The sequence below is a fragment of the Megalopta genalis genome, chromosome 4 (genome assembly GCF_051020955.1).
Source record: "Megalopta genalis isolate 19385.01 chromosome 4, iyMegGena1_principal, whole genome shotgun sequence".
In the NCBI taxonomy this organism is placed as follows: Eukaryota; Metazoa; Arthropoda; class Insecta; order Hymenoptera; family Halictidae; genus Megalopta; species Megalopta genalis.
This window is the reverse complement of record NC_135016.1, coordinates 9,947,667-9,964,967: the sequence shown is the minus strand read 5'-3', so window position 1 is coordinate 9,964,967 and position 17,301 is coordinate 9,947,667. Positions and strand designations below refer to the sequence as shown.

Here is a 17,301-nt window from a genome sequence, read left to right as displayed (position 1 = left end):
CGTAGCATAGGAGATCCCTGCCAGTCCTTCCGCCGTTTTTCGAGGCATATACTATCTGTTACACCCGGGGCACGAATACGAATTAGGACCAAGTCGCAACAGGATCGAGCCCGACCGATTTCGAGTATGCTGGCGCCTTGGGCAACGATAAGTTGCTGTAGCGGGTCTAGCCACTGCTCTGCCCTCTGTAATTATACCGTATACAACCGAGAGCGCTGGCTGGCTGGCTTGCTCTTTCTTTCTGCGTTACTTTCTCCTTCGTTTTCCACCGTTCCTCTTCTTCACCGATGCTTCTTATTGTTCAACGTGTGGCGAGCCGACCGTGGTCCCGCCGGGGGCGAAGGTTGCGCTCGGGCAGCCGTCTTCGTAGCTCCCTACCTCTTCGACCTTCTGCCCGTCTTCCGTTTGCTTTATTCCGCTTGCCGCATTCCTTCATTCTAGAACCCTTCTGCTCTCTTTCACAGCCCTCCTGGTCTCGACATAAAACTGCCGCAATTGTGGCTGTCGATAGATCCATTGTCCACCGAACTGCAGCCAGGCTGGCGCATCAACGCCAGTTGTCCTTCACGCGATATCCTGTGCCTTAGTCACTACCGAACTGTGTACTTTTTAATCGCTCCAATAGCTTCGCCCTGGTAGCCTATTCGCTGCGTCGTCGTCCCTTTGTCGACGTATACACGAATTGCGAAATAGCTGAAGGGATGGTTCCTCCACCAGCGCAAACCAATTGCAAATTCTCGAAGTCGATCCTCAACAGTTGTCCTAAACAGAAAAGAAAGGTAAGAATTTCTTGCATCGATTACAAGAGATTGCAGTCAGATAGACTTTTCGTTCTTCCTTTCATGATTTACTATGAACTAATTTACCACACATATATTTGAACTTGTAGCTTGTAATTTTTGCCACAAATGCATCAAATCCGCGCAGTCTAGTCATAATAAAACGGCATCAGAAAATTTCGGCGCAAGCAACACACGATGTGCGCAAATTTTGCGGTTTCGTTCGCGGACCAGTTCAGCACCCGTCCGAACGTTTAATCGATGACTCCCAGCGAGTTGATCCGCGCGTGTATTGTCGGAGACTGTCATTGCACTCGATTCGAGACAGCCGTGTTATTTGCATCGTCGACGCCCCGGGGCCAGAGATATCCCGTTGTGGATATTTGAATCGGGGATAATTGGTTCCAGATCGGCGTTGCGTTCGCGCGATCGTCTCGATACGTATCTGCCGATACGCATCTGGAGCAGCGATCCGTAATTTCGCATCACGGTTTAATATTCAAGGAAAAAACCGGCTGCCCGTGGTTGCTCGCCGACGGAAGAGCCTCGCCGCGACAAGTTCTCTCCTTTCCCTCGGCTTTCCATCCGCATATTTATTTTCTAAATTACGATCGCCGGTTCCTTCTCGCGCCGGTAACGACGCCGACGACGTCGACCGCAAAAGCAAACATCGAGTCGGATAAAACACTTCTGTCGATCGCGGCTTTCACCGAATAAAACTGTTGCCCGATTCCGGCCGCGGCCTTGATAAGCCGTGGCAATCGTGTTATATTATAGTTAAGCATCGTGACTTATGCGACGGGACATCGTCCGGGCAACACGCCGCGGCTTCGTTCGCGTACAATGTTTATGACGTACTCGATGCACGAACTCGTTTATATGAATACAGGATGCTCGGATATCTCGCGTCCACACGTGCATACGAGCCCATCCAATCGCGGCGAACCCCGTACACCTCTATTTTCCGGCTACGCACGCTCGCTGACTGCGAGATTTATGATTTGTTGCGTAACGACGTCTCTGGCGAATTTAGCTGCACATACGCGATGCGCGTATAATCATTTCGCAGACCGGTGAACAAACGTTGCCCCGAAACATCCGATACCAGATAGCGTACGCGGTGATATAGTGCTCATCCGCACGAATCTAGGAATGTGCGTTCGGTAATTAGCGCCGTTGATACTTATTTGCACTGCGCTTCAACGAGACAGGTGCTTTATCAGCGGCGTAAATGAATTCCACGTTGCCGCTGCTGTGGCAAATTTGTTTTCAAATGGATCTCTTAAACGGCGCATCGAGCTACGGTTGGTATCGTCGAAATAAAAGGAAGATCGAATAATGATACGATGTAATCGCGTTACTAGACAGATTTACTGCAGATTACTGCAGATTTCATACATTTGCAACAGAAGTGGGTAAGTATAATACGGAGCACCGAGGACATCGCAAGGACGTAATAAAAAGATTGCCAGGATAGTGGAGCCGGTTATTATGGGATGATTTAACTTTATATCTTTCGACTAAGACACATTAAATTCTTTTTCTTCGAAAATAAACGGAACGAAAGACTAAAAAGATGTAATATGTCTTGTTCGGTAAATATAAATCTCCGCAACTCTATATTACGACTACTTATAAAAACTATTCAAAGAAGAAATACATTCATATTTGACGTCCGTTTTCTGCAATTGATGCAGACATCTTTTTGCATACACAGACCCGAAGTCTAGTAGTTACGCGTAGACAAGTGATGTATCGGCTCGTTCAAATTCGCGAAAGAAAGAGAGCATCTTTCTACCGTAGTGCAGACAATGGAAAAGGAGGGCAGCGAATTAATTCGCGCGCCTATTGTCGGTGTCACGAGACCATCGAATTCGGCGTACAAAGAATGTGCATGCGCGTGTAATCACCATTGTCGTCAAATAACGCGCGGTGTTCTCCATCGGTGCATTTACATGTTTCTTGAACAGATGCGTCCAGCTGCTTTTAGAAGATTCGTATTGCGATTTGTACAATACGGCTGCGGCGGCATTGTCGGGCCACTTTGAACGGACGGAGGAAAGGTTGTGACCACCAACTCCATATAATATGCAAACAGTACGTCCATCACGAGGAACAACACACGAGAATGCCTTCGATCGCCGAAGGCTTGCGTGTCGGACAGCCGGCCGATCAGACGTGGAGTGTTAGGAGCAGGCGTGATACCGCTTTTTGCGGGTTAACCGACGACGATACCACGGCATGTTAACGGTCATGCGATACAGTAGGTCACGCATGCAAAAAAAAAAAGAAAAACAATGTAACACGTGCGTGTCCAGTACTTTTGCATACGCGACGATCCGGCGAAAGCATCGGAATACGCATCGACTGGTTCGCATCATCGCGCCGATTTCTCCGTATCGGAAGCGATTCGGGAAGTTCTGGTTGATTGCGGTGAACCGTCGTCGGGCCGGAAGGGTGCTAAGGTAATCCACTTTGGCCGTCACACCTCGCGCTCCATGCCAGACATTGATTTCGCATTATCCTCAGCAGCAAACCCGACCGATTGGCTCCGGCTGGTTCTCTTCGGTGTCCATGTTCGAGCACGAGACCCTTTTCCCTTTTCGTAGACGTGCTCCTGTAGGCGCGCGTGTCCGCGAAATGTTGGTGTTAGTGTTTGCGTTTGTACGAAAGGGGGGCCAAGCTTTAACGCGGTAGGTTTTAGCACGCGAAGTCGAGGGCGGCGGCGACCGCAATATTAGATTAATGGCGGATGTACTTCACGTTAAGGTGCAATATCGCCTTTCGACCCGGACTTCGCCGTAAATCCAACTTTTCGTGCGGCGCCGACCACTTTGTCGCGCAAATATCTCCTCGGCCACTTACCCTATCGCCGTTCGCACACGTAGCCTAATTAACTAAAACCGATCGCGTGGTGCACGTTGCTTTTCGCGTTCAATTCGGCCGAATTGGATTTTTCGATGGCGGCCTTCTTTATCCGGCGATCGAAGGGCCCGGATGATATGTGTTGCAGATGCTTTGCGAAATTTTAAGGGATCCGATGCGCCGCGATCTGGCGCGACGTATCGTCGCGCACCATAAAGAAGCATAAATCAACGTGCAAAAAGTAGAAAGTTATAGCCACCGAGACGTCGAGGCAACGTCTTTGCTTGAACAAGCGGCAGCACCGGGATGGCCTCGAGGGCTGAACGAGGTAGAGGAGCAGAATGGGAGATCCCGAGCCTTGATCGTGATAAGATGCAGCGGCGTCGTCGGTTGACAAAGGGTCGTAGGAACGCCCCCTCAGATCCGACGTGCAACCGCTTGCGGGGGCGTACATATTAAAATTGGACCCCCACCTCTGACCCTCTATCAACCATTCGCCGAACTTGTTTATTACTGGCACGTACAATCACGTTACCAGAAAATATGGTCCCTTTTACTGAAATCCACGTCTGTTTACACTCGTGTCTCGCATTCTTGTGCACCCACACTCTGTCGCACCCTGGAGTGCTCTAAAATAATTGCTAGCTTGCTAAATATAATTAAATTTGATTCTGTGTTTAGGAAACCTCGGCTTCCAGTCTTTTCTACACCTTGTATCCATCTGCAAAATGTTTATTCACTATATTTTGTTTCTCTGAATAGCTACTTATCAAGTTTATTTTGTGTCCTTGTACAAAATGTCTATTTTTTATATTTTAGACACTTAAATATCGCTCAACTATATTTTCTATACTTGTGCAAAATGTTTCCTTTGTACATTTTCTATCCTTGAATATCTTCCTACATTTTTTATAATCATACAAAATATTATTGTAGTATACAAAATATTGAATATAATATAATAATTATAATTATAATATAAATAATATTCTTATATGTATTTTTTATCCCTAAATTTCCCTACATTTATCATAATTCCTATTCTCCAATACCGTGTATCCCTATGCAAAGTAGAATACTTTGTGTCCTTGATGGTTACCCAACAAGAGTAGATTTTGCATCCTTGTGCAAAATACTTTACTTTCACTTACTACACTGTGTACCCTTGTACAAAAACACATACTTACCGTGTTTTGCATTCTTGCACAACAGTCATTTACTGCTGTGCAAGGAAGTTGAAATAGTTGACTACTTGTTTCTTCTTTTCTGCTTTGTTAGGTTCTTCTATAGTAACACTTATTCACATACACACGCTTGTGCAAAACAATTGACTGTGTTTTCTCAGTAAACATTCAGAGTACGTTCATTCATAATTACAGACTCTCGTTAACATTGGACTGAATACTAGCACTGCATAATTTAGAATTCCCAGTATTTGTTTACTAATGTTATAGTAAAACTATTCATATCTACAGAATAGTGTTTTCATAGTCTGAACAGAAATTTTAACACGATACCGTACAGACAAATATCATGGAATGCAATTTGCCACAATTGGCGCTTGAAATTCTAATCGCTAGAATTTTCATAATAGTACACCCTTGTGTAATTCTATTTTGTTAAAGGCTAACATTATTTAGTTAAACACTAGAATTATTCCTTCAGTCGAACGTTATTATGCACTAAAATATACATTTCATGTTTGTATTTCCTGGAAGCACGCGAAAAATAAAGGTGGATCCCGGAAACCTTCTATCGGGAACCATAACTTAAGTATACGTAAACAAAGTATTTCGCTCGCGTATACTATTAAAAGTACACACAGCTTAAATCAACGAAAAGATAAAAAATCTTTTCGCGAGTCATTAGCAAACGCGTACATCGTAAAACATGATAATTACCCGTCATTTCAATTGTTCTTTTCGTATCCTATAATTACGATTGTGACCTATCGCATGTGTTCTAACAGTCATTACAATGTTGATTTGCGTACTCACCAATAAAGAAGGAAAAAGGCAGTCTTTGGGATCATGTTCATAGCAAACGGGAAAATCGTAAGTTCATGGATCATCAGGGTCTCTCAAAGATGAAGTTGGGTCATAATTATCTGCATACTTTATTTTCTACAGCAGGAACAAAACTTTTCCTGTGCCTCGGTCCTCGTCTATGGCGTAGTTCGCAACTGTACCGACTTGAAGTTGCACCGAATTCGAAAGTGCAGCAGATGCTGCCCTCTGCATCATCTTCGCGCAAATACCACGTTCGTATTGTTCCTCGCAGGCCGCCATTCCATTTTGCCGCGTTCTTTCGCGGTCGAGTTAGTTCGAATGAAAGTTTGAATATTTCCGTGTGCATTCGTCAAGAATCCAACGAAAATGTTTCCGCAAAGCTCTCAAAAGAAGTACTGGATGTTTTGCGATGAAAATGACTTGACAACACTACGCGAGAGAACAAATACTGAGTTTATTGAGAGGCATGGGGCGAACATGACGGTAAGCTGTTTGGTCCTTTGTGATAAGCTTCAATTTTGATTTTATTTCATTTGATTTCATTCTGGAATTGTTCACTACTTCAATTGTGCACTATTGTTATATCTTCATTGTCTTTGGAATGTTGTCTCGTTCCATGTTGTGGAACATTATAGGTTATATGCACTTCTCTGTCGATAAAGTGCACCTATCGATACATTCGCACACACTACTATGTATTGGCATTGTTGTTGTGTTGTATTTTCTTTTCTGTAATTCATGAGTTCTATGCGAGTTATAGTACTCGATTATTGGTATTTTGATAGTGGTTGTAACTTGAAAGAATATTTACAAGGCGGAAGAAAGAGAAGAACATTTTCTATCGTCTACTGAGGAACGTACCCTGGTTCGGTTCTATGAATTGCAATTGAGGGACTTCTGTCGACGGTTCAGTCCACCAATGCCAAGGGCAACCATAGCAACCGCATTGCATTATTTCAAAAGATTCTACCTGAGAAACAGTGTTATGGATTATCATCCGAAAGAGATTCTAGTCACATGTGTTTATTTGGCCTGTAAAGTAATTATCAATTAAATTCTACTGAAATTTCCACTTGAATTCTTATACTCACAAGACACATATTTTAGGTAGAAGAATTTAATGTTTCGATATATCAGTTTGTTGCTAACATTAAGGGTGACAGAGAGAAGGCTAACAATATTATACTTAATAATGAATTGCTTCTTATGCAACAATTGAATTACAACTTAACGGTACACAATCCATTCAGACCTGTGGAGGGATTGATGATCGATATCAAGGTACATTGCTCTAGCTGTTAAGTTTAAATTCATCTGGTGCTCAGGCAATTCAACTTCCACATTTTTAGACAAGGTACACATCCTTGGAAAACCCAGAAAGGCTAAGGCCATACATCGATGAGTTTCTGGAAAGGGTATTTTTGACCGATAGTGTGTTGCTTTATGCTCCGACCCAAGTTGCATTAGCAGCCACACTGCATGCAGCATCCAGAGCATCTGCAAGCCTGGATAATTATGTGACTGATATTCTATTTTCCAAGGAGCACTTGGGATGCATAATTGAAGCAGTAAGAAGTAAATATAAGCTTAGATAAGCTTAGTATAAGTACCTAGAAGTAACTTCAGAATAAGTTAACACATGATACATACATTCTAGAAATAAGGTCTATGGCTAAATGCGTAGAACCTCCTTCAAGGGATGTAATAAGGGCTTTGGAAAAAAAATTGGAGAAATGTAGAAATCAGGAAAATAATCCTGACAGTGATATGTAAGTATAGTTGTAAAGTTATTAGTGTTGATATATAGTGTCCAAATGGAGGTAGGAAATGTATAGTGGTAAGTAAATTAATTTAGCTATCTACGGTACAATTATAGCTATAAACAAAGGATGCAAGAAATGTTGGACGAAGAGGACCTACAGGACAATGAAAAGTATGCCAAAATAATCCAGGATCAAGCAGCCCACGACGAGAAGACCTTAGGAGTCAGCAAAGTACTGTCTCCTTCAGCTTTGTAGTAAATACACCCTGTGTTTCATACAAGAAAATATTGTAACAAACTTTATTGATATAATTTTTATATCCAATCTCAATGTACAGTTAATAAATAATTTATTAGTTCGTTTCCTATGTTTGTATACAAGAAAGAAAGTACAGCACTATTTATTGTTACGATATCTCGGAGATAAAAATATATTTGTTCGGTTTTTCCTGTAAAAACGGAGAGACTGCGATTGAAAAAAGAAACTATATACTGTGTATACCATGTCTCCTTACAATAAATGCGAGTACAAAAAAATTTCCTAAGTTCCTAAGAATTGCCGATGAAAGTTCGGCCCCACGAGTTTTATTTTTCAAACCTGATATGTACGAATGACGCCAGAACCGACGCGATTCTCGAATCCTTCCGATTTCATCGTTCGTTCACATAGCAGCAAGTCTTCCAATTTTTGGAAACGCTACCGTAAATTGCAATACGTTCTGCTACATTCTAAAGTGTTTAGTAGTAATTATCACACGCGATTTCAGTTTTTAGTGATTCAGTCGCGCACTATCAATCGACGATGTACACATTTACCGTGATCACTTGTTACTTACGAATCCGGATGTCGAAAGTCTAATCTCTGACTCAAATGGTATGGTGGGTTGTTCGTAGGGATACTTTGAAATATCGAAGACTGTTGTCCCATCGATAAATTGCTTGGTAGTGGCTGAACGATGGGTAATGCTGGTGGCAAAGGCACAGTCGCCAAATGTTGGGGAAAAATTGGCGTCCTCGGTTGTGGTTGACCCGGATAGTTGAAAAACCTGTACCAAAATTTTCAATGACGATTACAAGTATATAAAACGTATGGAAAAAGTGGAAGAATGTTATAGTAACCATAATCGATCGCCGACAAAAATTGGTCGCGGGGCAGGAATCCCCAAACTGGAGTAATACTGTTGCGCTAGCAACTCCACATCGTTGGTATACTTCCTTTTCCACTTTGTGCGTCTGTTTTGAAACCAAATCTTTATCTGTGAAAAAGACAGGCTGCTTAAGGAATAAGGAAACAAAGAAGCTTATTGTTATTACAGACTTAATGTAAAGGCAATTGAACTTAGCATTTAGTACATAGTTGTTCAACAGAATGTATTACAATAATGAATAAATAAATAAATAATACAATATGAGAAATAGTTGTACAATGCAGATCACGTACAGAATATTTCCAGACAAATATGACAGCAAAGAAAAATATAGCGATTAGCATCAAGTATATTAAATTTAGCGGACATGAAACAGCAAAATTAAGCGAGAATGATAAGTGTGCAAGATAGTAATCAGATGGTAGATGTTTACGTATGAAATTCAATAGTTTCAGTGTTTGGACTCCAAAAATAATTGCCCCGGGTGAGGATCGAACTCACGACCTTAAGATTATGAGACTTACGCGCTGCCTACTGCGCTACCGAGGCACTTGCAAAGCTCAGTACCCAACTATCTGAACAACCCTTAGCATGAATTCGTGCTTTCGTGTTAGAAAAGTCTTCTGATAAACTATCTCGAAACTTCTGCATCAAGAAATCTTCTGGCGAGCATAAAGTGACTTTGAGTGTTTCGTGTGAAGAAAGAAGTGAACACGTGACGCAACGCGGGAAAAAAGCATCCCCGAATTGTTCGAAGGGCAGACCGGATCCGTGGCATTCAAGCGGTAATATATCCTAATTAAAAAATCGACGCCTCTTCGGTCCGACGCCTCGCAGCATCCGTCGTCGTCTGGGACGTTTGGTTCTTGTGGCATGCTGGAACGTACGGACGAATCGGAGGAACACCAAGAAGAAGGGGACTCCCAGAGCTGGCTCGTTAACTACGAGAAATATTGTGACAGTTATGTCTGCGGGGACGACACGTCTCCTTCTTCCCTCTGATCCGTCCTCTGATCGTCCTCCCTTTCGCCGTGATCGCGAAGATAATTATCTGCCTCGTTCGCTGTGCGGCACGATATTTCTACGGTCCTGGCAATTATTGCGACTCGCAACATTGCTGGCCAGCCAATCGCAGGTCCGCTGAACGAGAAAATATCCGGCCCATTATCGTAAATTAATTAGTTTAGAGCGCGACGACCCCCGCTACAAAGTGAACGGGAAAATTATGTAACTGGCTCGATCTACCTGACAAGTTTGTGTAGTTAACGCAGGGATTACTTAAGCGTATCCACTGAACCTGCCATGTACCGAGGCGGTGTAATATTAGCAACCGGCCAAAGCTGTGAAAAACAAGACTGTGGCACAAAACTGGAAACGAAATTCAATTGTACCGTTCGCGGAAGGATATTTCTGAAGGGGTTGTAATAGATTCACACCTTTCTCAAGTTGCACCTGCACGCAACTGAAAAGCTGCTCTTCATCGCTACACAGTCAGATTTGTGTTAACTCTTGTCCGCAATTAGATGCCGCGAAGAAACGCGCACCATTCTAAGAAAGAATACTCATCCTGCGACAAGCAATTTCCCCCTGTTTGCTAAGCTTCGTCAATAAATCTCAGATGATTTATAACAAACTTTACGAGTGTCGTAAGACGGTCCGTGCGTCTAGGAATTTTTAACGAACATTTCATAGTGTTCCCGAGAGGCTTCGGTTTCGAATTTGGCACCAGTTCCGCAAAACCGATCGGGTTTCTAAGCAGAAGTTAATCCATTCGAGAGAGATCAATTAAACGTTTCCACGAAACGAAGACGCGACGGTTTTGCTCTGTGTTGGCCAGCGCGCGAGAAGAAAGGGCGTGCAAGTGCTAATTGGTCCTAAAGGGCGATCTTCCCCCCATGGCGCCATGATCCGGCGCGGCGCCAGCACATATGGTGTCCTTCGAACTCATAACTCAGGGGGTCGGTTGATTCGACGGAACTGGTCGAGGGGGGACACAGGGAACCTAAACTATTTCAGGTGGCCTGCGGAAGTCGCGGCGGACATTATCGCGATTTATTGTATGCGGTGCGTCTTGTTCGAGGCGACTTCCGCGGAACGTGTTTCCTTTTAATCATCGGCAGAATCTCGGCTAGAGCTGTTCCATCTATTAAGACGCGCAGGATGTCGAGTGAATCATGGCGCGTTTGATTAACTTGTATCGTGGGACGCCGTGCGCGACAAGGGCTATTTTTCTCTTTGGAACTGACAGCGCACTCGTCGGCTTTCAACGGCGCGTTTATACGCGATGAATAACGATCGCGGTTATTATGCAATGGATACCTGAGTTTCGGTGAGCTTCAGGGTCTTGCTCAGCTGCAGTCTCTTCGCCACGCTCAGGTATTTGTTCCTCTCGAATTCCGCCTCCAACGACTTAATCTGCGCGGCCGTGAACGCCGTGCGGGGCCTCTTCTTCCTCTCGTCATCGCTAATCGCGCTGCCACTTTTTTCTTGACTATCCCTATCCGCACCTGTCGTCGAGTTGGCACCGCTGCTGCTGGTGCACGCTTCTGCAAAAAGATTAGGTCGGAGATGATGCGATAAACAGTTACGAGCCTCCTCCTTTGCATCGTTGTATGATCGAAGAGTTCTCGCTAATAAGGAGACAGCACTTTATTTTACTTTAGAAAATCCTACGAGAATCCGTGGTGAAATGAACGACACAGAACAGTTTTTTAACAACGCAAGTCTCTACAAAGCAACGACGAATATGGCAACGTACAAATTCATTCGATCACGGCTCTGCTCAGAATGTCCCGATCTTTCTGTTTAGCTCTTCCACCCTTACAAATTTTACTTCTTTCTGTCGCTTACATTATTTTATTCTCTCTCTCTCGCTCTCTCTCTCTCCCTGTCTCTTATTCATGCTCTATCTTTCGGTTATGCAGGACTTCGAGGAACCTAAACAATAAACTCAGATCACTCGAAGTCGCTCACAGACTCTGCAGACATCCGTCCCATTCATTCAGTATTTTACGACGCTCGCTCTCGATCATTCTGCTTTTCATACTCGGAAAATCCCTACAGTACGATCTCAAATAGCGTTGCGTACGTAATCATTTTCCACGTAATATCTAGTTGGACATACATATTTTGCAGATCCAGATTGAAATTTCTAAAATTGTGTTCTCCTTCCATGAACGTTTAATTACTGGAACAGATGCATTCTTTTAAAGAATAATTAAGAAGTGGTAAAAGAGAAAAGCATAAGCTTCATATTATTCAGTGTAGAGGTTTATTAACAGGAATTACTAATTGATCATAAAATAGCATATTAGAGGCAGCATTCGCCTTTTGATAAGTCTGCGTTACTTTGTCAACAATTAATTCACGATCGTAATGAAACGAATCCAATCAGCGCGTGTCGTCGGAAATAGATTGAATCGGTAATTGTCGTGAACTTAACATCGCAATCGGCGCAACGGCAACCCACGCGCTGACAAAAGGCCGCCATTAATCGCTTCGCGTCGTTTTATACACCCCGACGGGCCTGTTTCCGTTTTAATTGCTTTGAAACGTGATCGAGCGGGATGCCGCGACATCAGCGACTCCTTTAGAGCGACGGCGAGGCCCAATTACCCCCACGAAATTTTCCTCCTCATCAATCTCGGGACTTTTTGCCCGTCGATGTTGTTTATATTTATATTTATCCCGGGTTGTACAAGACGGTCGTACAAGACGTCGCGCCTCGCCCATGAGGAATGTCTTCGGGGTCTCTTTTAGTCGACTGGTAACAGGGCCGCGCTCTAAGCAGCGGGGATCATCTTCTAATTATCTGCCCATTCGTCATCCGACGAAAAACCGTGGCACCACGCCGCTCCGCCGTTGGATATATGTCTGCTACTTCGGGGACCAAAAAAAAGGAAGATACTTGCGACACAGCGATGCCATCCGCGTCGTAAACCTCGCGTTCGACGCCCCGTTTTAATACTCCACGGCGTCTCAATGTTTTGAAGAATGGAACGAATATTTCCACGCACTTTCAACGCTATTAACCCTTCTTCGACGTGGTTGATTCGACGTTGCATTCGAACGGAATTAAACGAACACTCCGAACACTTCGTGTTATTTAAAGGCCCTCTTCGGGAATTTTTCTCAAACAAACGCTGCATGTAAATCAATCGATTATTCTAATCACTGCGCGTTTACCGTAGAGTGTGCACAACATTTTTCAGTCAAGTCTACATGCACGCTGCTTCAGAATCGTCGATTCTGTGTATTGCTCGATTTTACACGCTTCGGTATACAAGAAATGAAAGGATCGATGTGGCTAAAAAATGTCTTCCCAATATATGTACAATAACTATAGTGAACAATAAATCGATTTACTCGCAAGGATCGTGCAAAAACGATTCTCGAAGAACACCTGCTTCTTAAGTTGCGAAGTATTTTCCTAATGAAATTGTAAATCGAACCTGTTCATCGACGCGATTCCGATCGAATTCGGGTACCGATTATTTTAGCACTGATAGTTGACTAAAGCTTCCTTGTCCCCGGGTAGAATGGATCGAGCGGAGCGACCCTCGCAGTTGGAAGTGCAATAAATATCCCGATAAAAGTATTTGCGGCGCGGTTACAGGGGCCGCGGAGTGTCGTTTACCGGCTACTAATTGTCAGATGGCGACGTAATTGTCGCGTTTCTCGCGCGTTTTTCGTGACTTCCCTTCAGCCCGTACTACCGAGTCGTCGGCTAAAACGGTACCGCCTCTAATTCACTCGGCGTGCAGGCTTCTCGCGTACGTGGAAAGTCAGGATAGATTCCAACCGGGAAGCCTAAATATCAGTACAGCCGGATAATAATATCAAATTGTTTTACAAATTGCAAGTGTTCGCGTCTCGGCCGCGATCCATAAACCGTTCACGGTGTGTAAATTACGGCGGAAAAATCGCGCCACGCCGCGTTCCCATCGGGACACGGTGGAATTCGAGATGGGTTTCCGTTTAGGGGTTACAAAAGCGTCGGACGGAGGCGAGGATCCTCGCATTCTTAGCCGGAAGCGGACGGAAGAGGAAAATATTTTCGTGCGACCGTTCTTCTCGCGCGGCCCATTTGTCGTCGACTTTCTGACTCGGTTGCATTGACGAACGAGCTCCGCGAAGAGGAAAGAAAGGGTTAGAGAAGAGAGAAGACCAGCCGCAAAAAGAGGATCCGGAGGCGCGCGAACGCGCCGAGGATGGGGCACCGCGAGCGACGCCGAAATAGAATACCACGCCCTCTAGTTTACCTAATTGCCGCGAGCCGCGGTGAACTTGTCTCCTAATTATTCGGTGATGAATGGCGCGAGCACGAGTAGAAATGCGCGATAAAGCGTGGCTAATTTTCATTCGTTCGCCGTTGCACGAGCACTCGCGCGCTGGCCGGCCAACCGGCGGGATAATTAATTCGTGCGCGAGCCGGCTCGATTGGTCAAACGGTTGCCCGAGGTGAGATAAATAGCCCGGCCTTTTGTTATCGTCCTTAAGAAGAGACTTCAACGGAATATCTAAAACCAGAAACCAGACTCGATAAAGGCTCAACGGGATTTCGATGAGGTATGGATCCAACGTAGCGGATCCGTGTAGGAATTTGTATCGGCCGCGATCAACGCTATCATACGCAGAACATACGAGCCATTAGATACGAGAAAGACGAACCCGTTTGAAAGGGGAGCAGCTTTCGGACGATTTTACTCGTCCGCGAGGCTGCTCTCGCAAAGATTTACGCTTCGCGTTGACGGCTTTGTAGTTGGACGCGACGTCCCACATATCTCAGCCTCGGCCCGGGCACGCAGCGCAAACGGGAATTGTCTTTTCCTTAGATCTCGGATTTATCGCGCCGACCATTACGCTGCGTAAATCACGCGTGCCGCTGATCCTCGGTAGAAATTAGTCGTCGCGAAACTTAAATCCTTCCGGTCAAACGGGATTAAGTTGCCCGTGCTCGTCAATAATAACTCATCAGCCGCGCGAGTTGCGTTAGCCTTCGCTCGTTTTCGCGAATCAGAAACTTTGCTACACTTTGTTGCTAATTTAAGCCCAGCGCGGCATGTCTTATCATTTATCATGCCTGCTAACAATTCACTGGGACTTTGGCCTCTGGTGATCCTACCAGATCCTACCACTTCATTATCCTCGAATACGCGCGGATTTTCCAGCCGCAAGCTCGAGACTCGAAACGATCGTTGTGAATTTTTGTAGTAGACAAACAACATTGGAATATTATGTTAGCTGTCTACGTGTGAAAATTGCTGATCCGCGAAGGATGAATTGGAAAATATTTCAGAAATGTCTGTATTTCATTAGTGGACTACGGATTCTGTGCATTTACGACAGAAATGAATAGATCGAATACGAAACTGTAAGACATTTGATGTACCTACGGATATTGTTACATTGTTTTAAACTTGTTGCAATTATTAAGCAGGAAAGTACTTTCTTCTGGATTATAGTTCGTACAACTAACTTAGACAATTTTTATTTTGCCCGAAGATCTGCAGTTTGTTGATTAGTATCTTCCGAACATAAGGATTTTGAAGATTTCAGTCTGACACTTCGTTATCCAAGGAGAGAGGACAATAAAAATTAGGATACTATTTATTTATCGTTGGACAAAAAGTGTTGGTCGACGAATTGGAATTGCTTTGCAAGTTTGGCCGCGAAGAATGAAGATCGGCGATCAAAGAGCAGGATCGACTGCAGGAAAGTGCAAGATGCGACCGAACGGGCGCAGTCGACCGCGTCTTTTTTCATTCTGTGCTAGGTGCCGGGAAGGCACATTTTGCTGCATTTCCATGGCAGAATTAGCAGGAGACAGATAAATAGTGGACGAGAAGCAGGAACACTGAGTGGGCGTGGACCCTGCAGGAAGTAATGGATCAAACTCACGGGCAACGGTCCTCCGCGCAAACTTACGAATTCGTTACCACACGAGGGAGCCGGCTGGATTCTGTAACAATTACTCCCTTTCAGGCCGGTAACAATATCCGAATTAAGTGGAAACAATTACTCTTTATTACATAGTGTGTAATAACCGCGGTTTCCGCGGGCTCAAAGCGATCCTTGTCGACGCACTCGTTTCGAGATAAAGCATCGTTTCCGGTTCTGCGATGCATTTAAATCGTGCTTTTAAACAGTGATAAATAATCGCTGGTCTTGATCGTTCGGCCGTTTAGAACGCGATGAAAGGGTCGGTTAGGGCGTTCAAAGACCGAATACGCGATGCTGAATGGAGATGTTTTGCAACGAGCATGCGAATAATCTTGAGAAATGTAAATATTTTAAATACTCCTCGACGCATCTGTAGCAGGTTTTTAATGAAATCGTTTCGATGTTTGTTCAAACGGAACAGAAAAGTTTTCCGCGATTATATATGCTCGAGCTCCCTGGCCGTGTGCCTTTGTTAGCTAAATCATTTGCTAAAGCAAACACAGGTGTCGAACACTTGTATTATTCAAGTCCTGGCAATCCGAGACTTGCAAAATGCTGTCCGTCACCGCGATCAGGAACACCGTTGCTTCAATATGTTAAAACGTTTACGGACAAAGAGCAACATTCTGCGAAAGCTTCTCGTCTACTGAAATCGACGTTAACATCGTGTCCGTGCGAATCCGTTGCAAAATTGCATCTACACTTACCGTAGCACATTTCCGGTTCGGGCGATGTGGAGCAGACCATATCGGCATCGTCGAATTCGATATCCTCGACCATGATCATGGACGAATCCGGCGCCACCAGCTTTCGACCATCCGAGTCGTTCGCTACTTGAAACAATCAGCATAACTTTGAATTCATTTGTTTATCGGCAATTGAAATACCTTGTTCCGAAACTACTTACACTCATGACCATGCAGATACACCTCGGTCTGCATCGGCACACGCCTCTCCTCTTCCGTTCTCTTTTTGGCTGGCGCTAAAAGGCTTTCGATACTGAACGAGCATACTTTCGGATTCTCCATCAACTCCGTCGATTCCCTCGCCGTTTCCGGAGCTTTCGCGCGTTCCTCCGACATCCTAAATTCTCTTCTATCGTTCAACATTCACCGACTTTGGTATATCTCGAAAGTTCACCGAGCAATTATTTGAACGGTTTCAACAACTCTGGCATGATAGTTCATGCGTTTCTTTACACATTGCACAGCTCGCGCACTATGGCCATCACCGCGGACCCACAAACACTTAATCAGCGAGTTTCTTTTACGAGAGATCAGTGGCACTTTCGTGCGCCGTCATCGGGAACCTAACGGTCTTCATCGGGGACGATTCGATGCATCGATAAGCCACCCTGCGGTCCGTTCACGGGATTAGAGATGAAAGCAGCGACTGTTTGTCGGGGTTGCTCGCGATGTCCAACAATATTTTTTTTGGCAGCGAAGTCAAATTCTTCCTTCTTCGAGGCGGTGTCGAAAAGCCACGTGCTCACGACGTCATCCGCGGCTGGGCCAATCGGCGGCCGACCGGGGCGGTTCTTGGCAAGCACGTGCGTTTCTGGAAGGAGCCCCTAATGATCTCGTACAGCGCGACGGTAGCAGTCACTAAACGGTGGTAATGAGGTGTCCATAAATTTCTGTCACCGCCATGAAACGCTATTTAATAATTGAGCGGGGAACCGCGGATATAAGGGTTTATGTTACATTTCCGTCGGAATTATCGGTTATCGGTGTTGTACAATTCTAATAGACTCTATAGATCACTGCAGTTTACTGCGAATAGTCCAGTAATCGATC

The 17,301-nt window shown here is 44.6% G+C and overlaps 2 protein-coding genes and 1 non-coding gene across 3 annotated transcripts; 1 reads left to right on the top strand and 2 right to left on the bottom strand.

Annotated features, from left to right (window-relative positions):
* The first annotated feature begins 5,907 nt into the window (after window positions 1-5,907).
* CycH (cyclin H) lies at window positions 5,908-7,783 on the top strand. Its single transcript, XM_033477805.2, has 6 exons — window positions 5,908-6,136; window positions 6,468-6,692; window positions 6,761-6,934; window positions 7,003-7,228; window positions 7,311-7,422; window positions 7,530-7,783. Exons 1-6 carry the CDS (start codon window positions 6,020-6,022, stop codon window positions 7,669-7,671), a joined length of 996 nt encoding a protein of 331 aa, XP_033333696.2. The 5' UTR covers window positions 5,908-6,019; the 3' UTR covers window positions 7,672-7,783.
* Window positions 7,687-16,884, bottom strand: LOC117225416 (lateral muscles scarcer). The gene is made up of 5 exons (XM_033478966.2): window positions 16,413-16,884; window positions 16,213-16,335; window positions 10,883-11,109; window positions 8,535-8,671; window positions 7,687-8,461 (listed from the first exon to the last, which is right to left on the bottom strand). The coding sequence occupies exons 1-5, from the start codon at window positions 16,612-16,614 to the stop codon at window positions 8,248-8,250; spliced, it is 903 nt and encodes a 300-aa protein (XP_033334857.2). The 5' UTR covers window positions 16,615-16,884; the 3' UTR covers window positions 7,687-8,247.
* On the bottom strand, window positions 9,040-9,112 carry TRNAM-CAU (transfer RNA methionine (anticodon CAU)). The gene has a single exon. It is a non-coding gene; the product is annotated as a tRNA-Met (tRNA).
* Window positions 16,885-17,301: the final 417 nt, after the last annotated feature.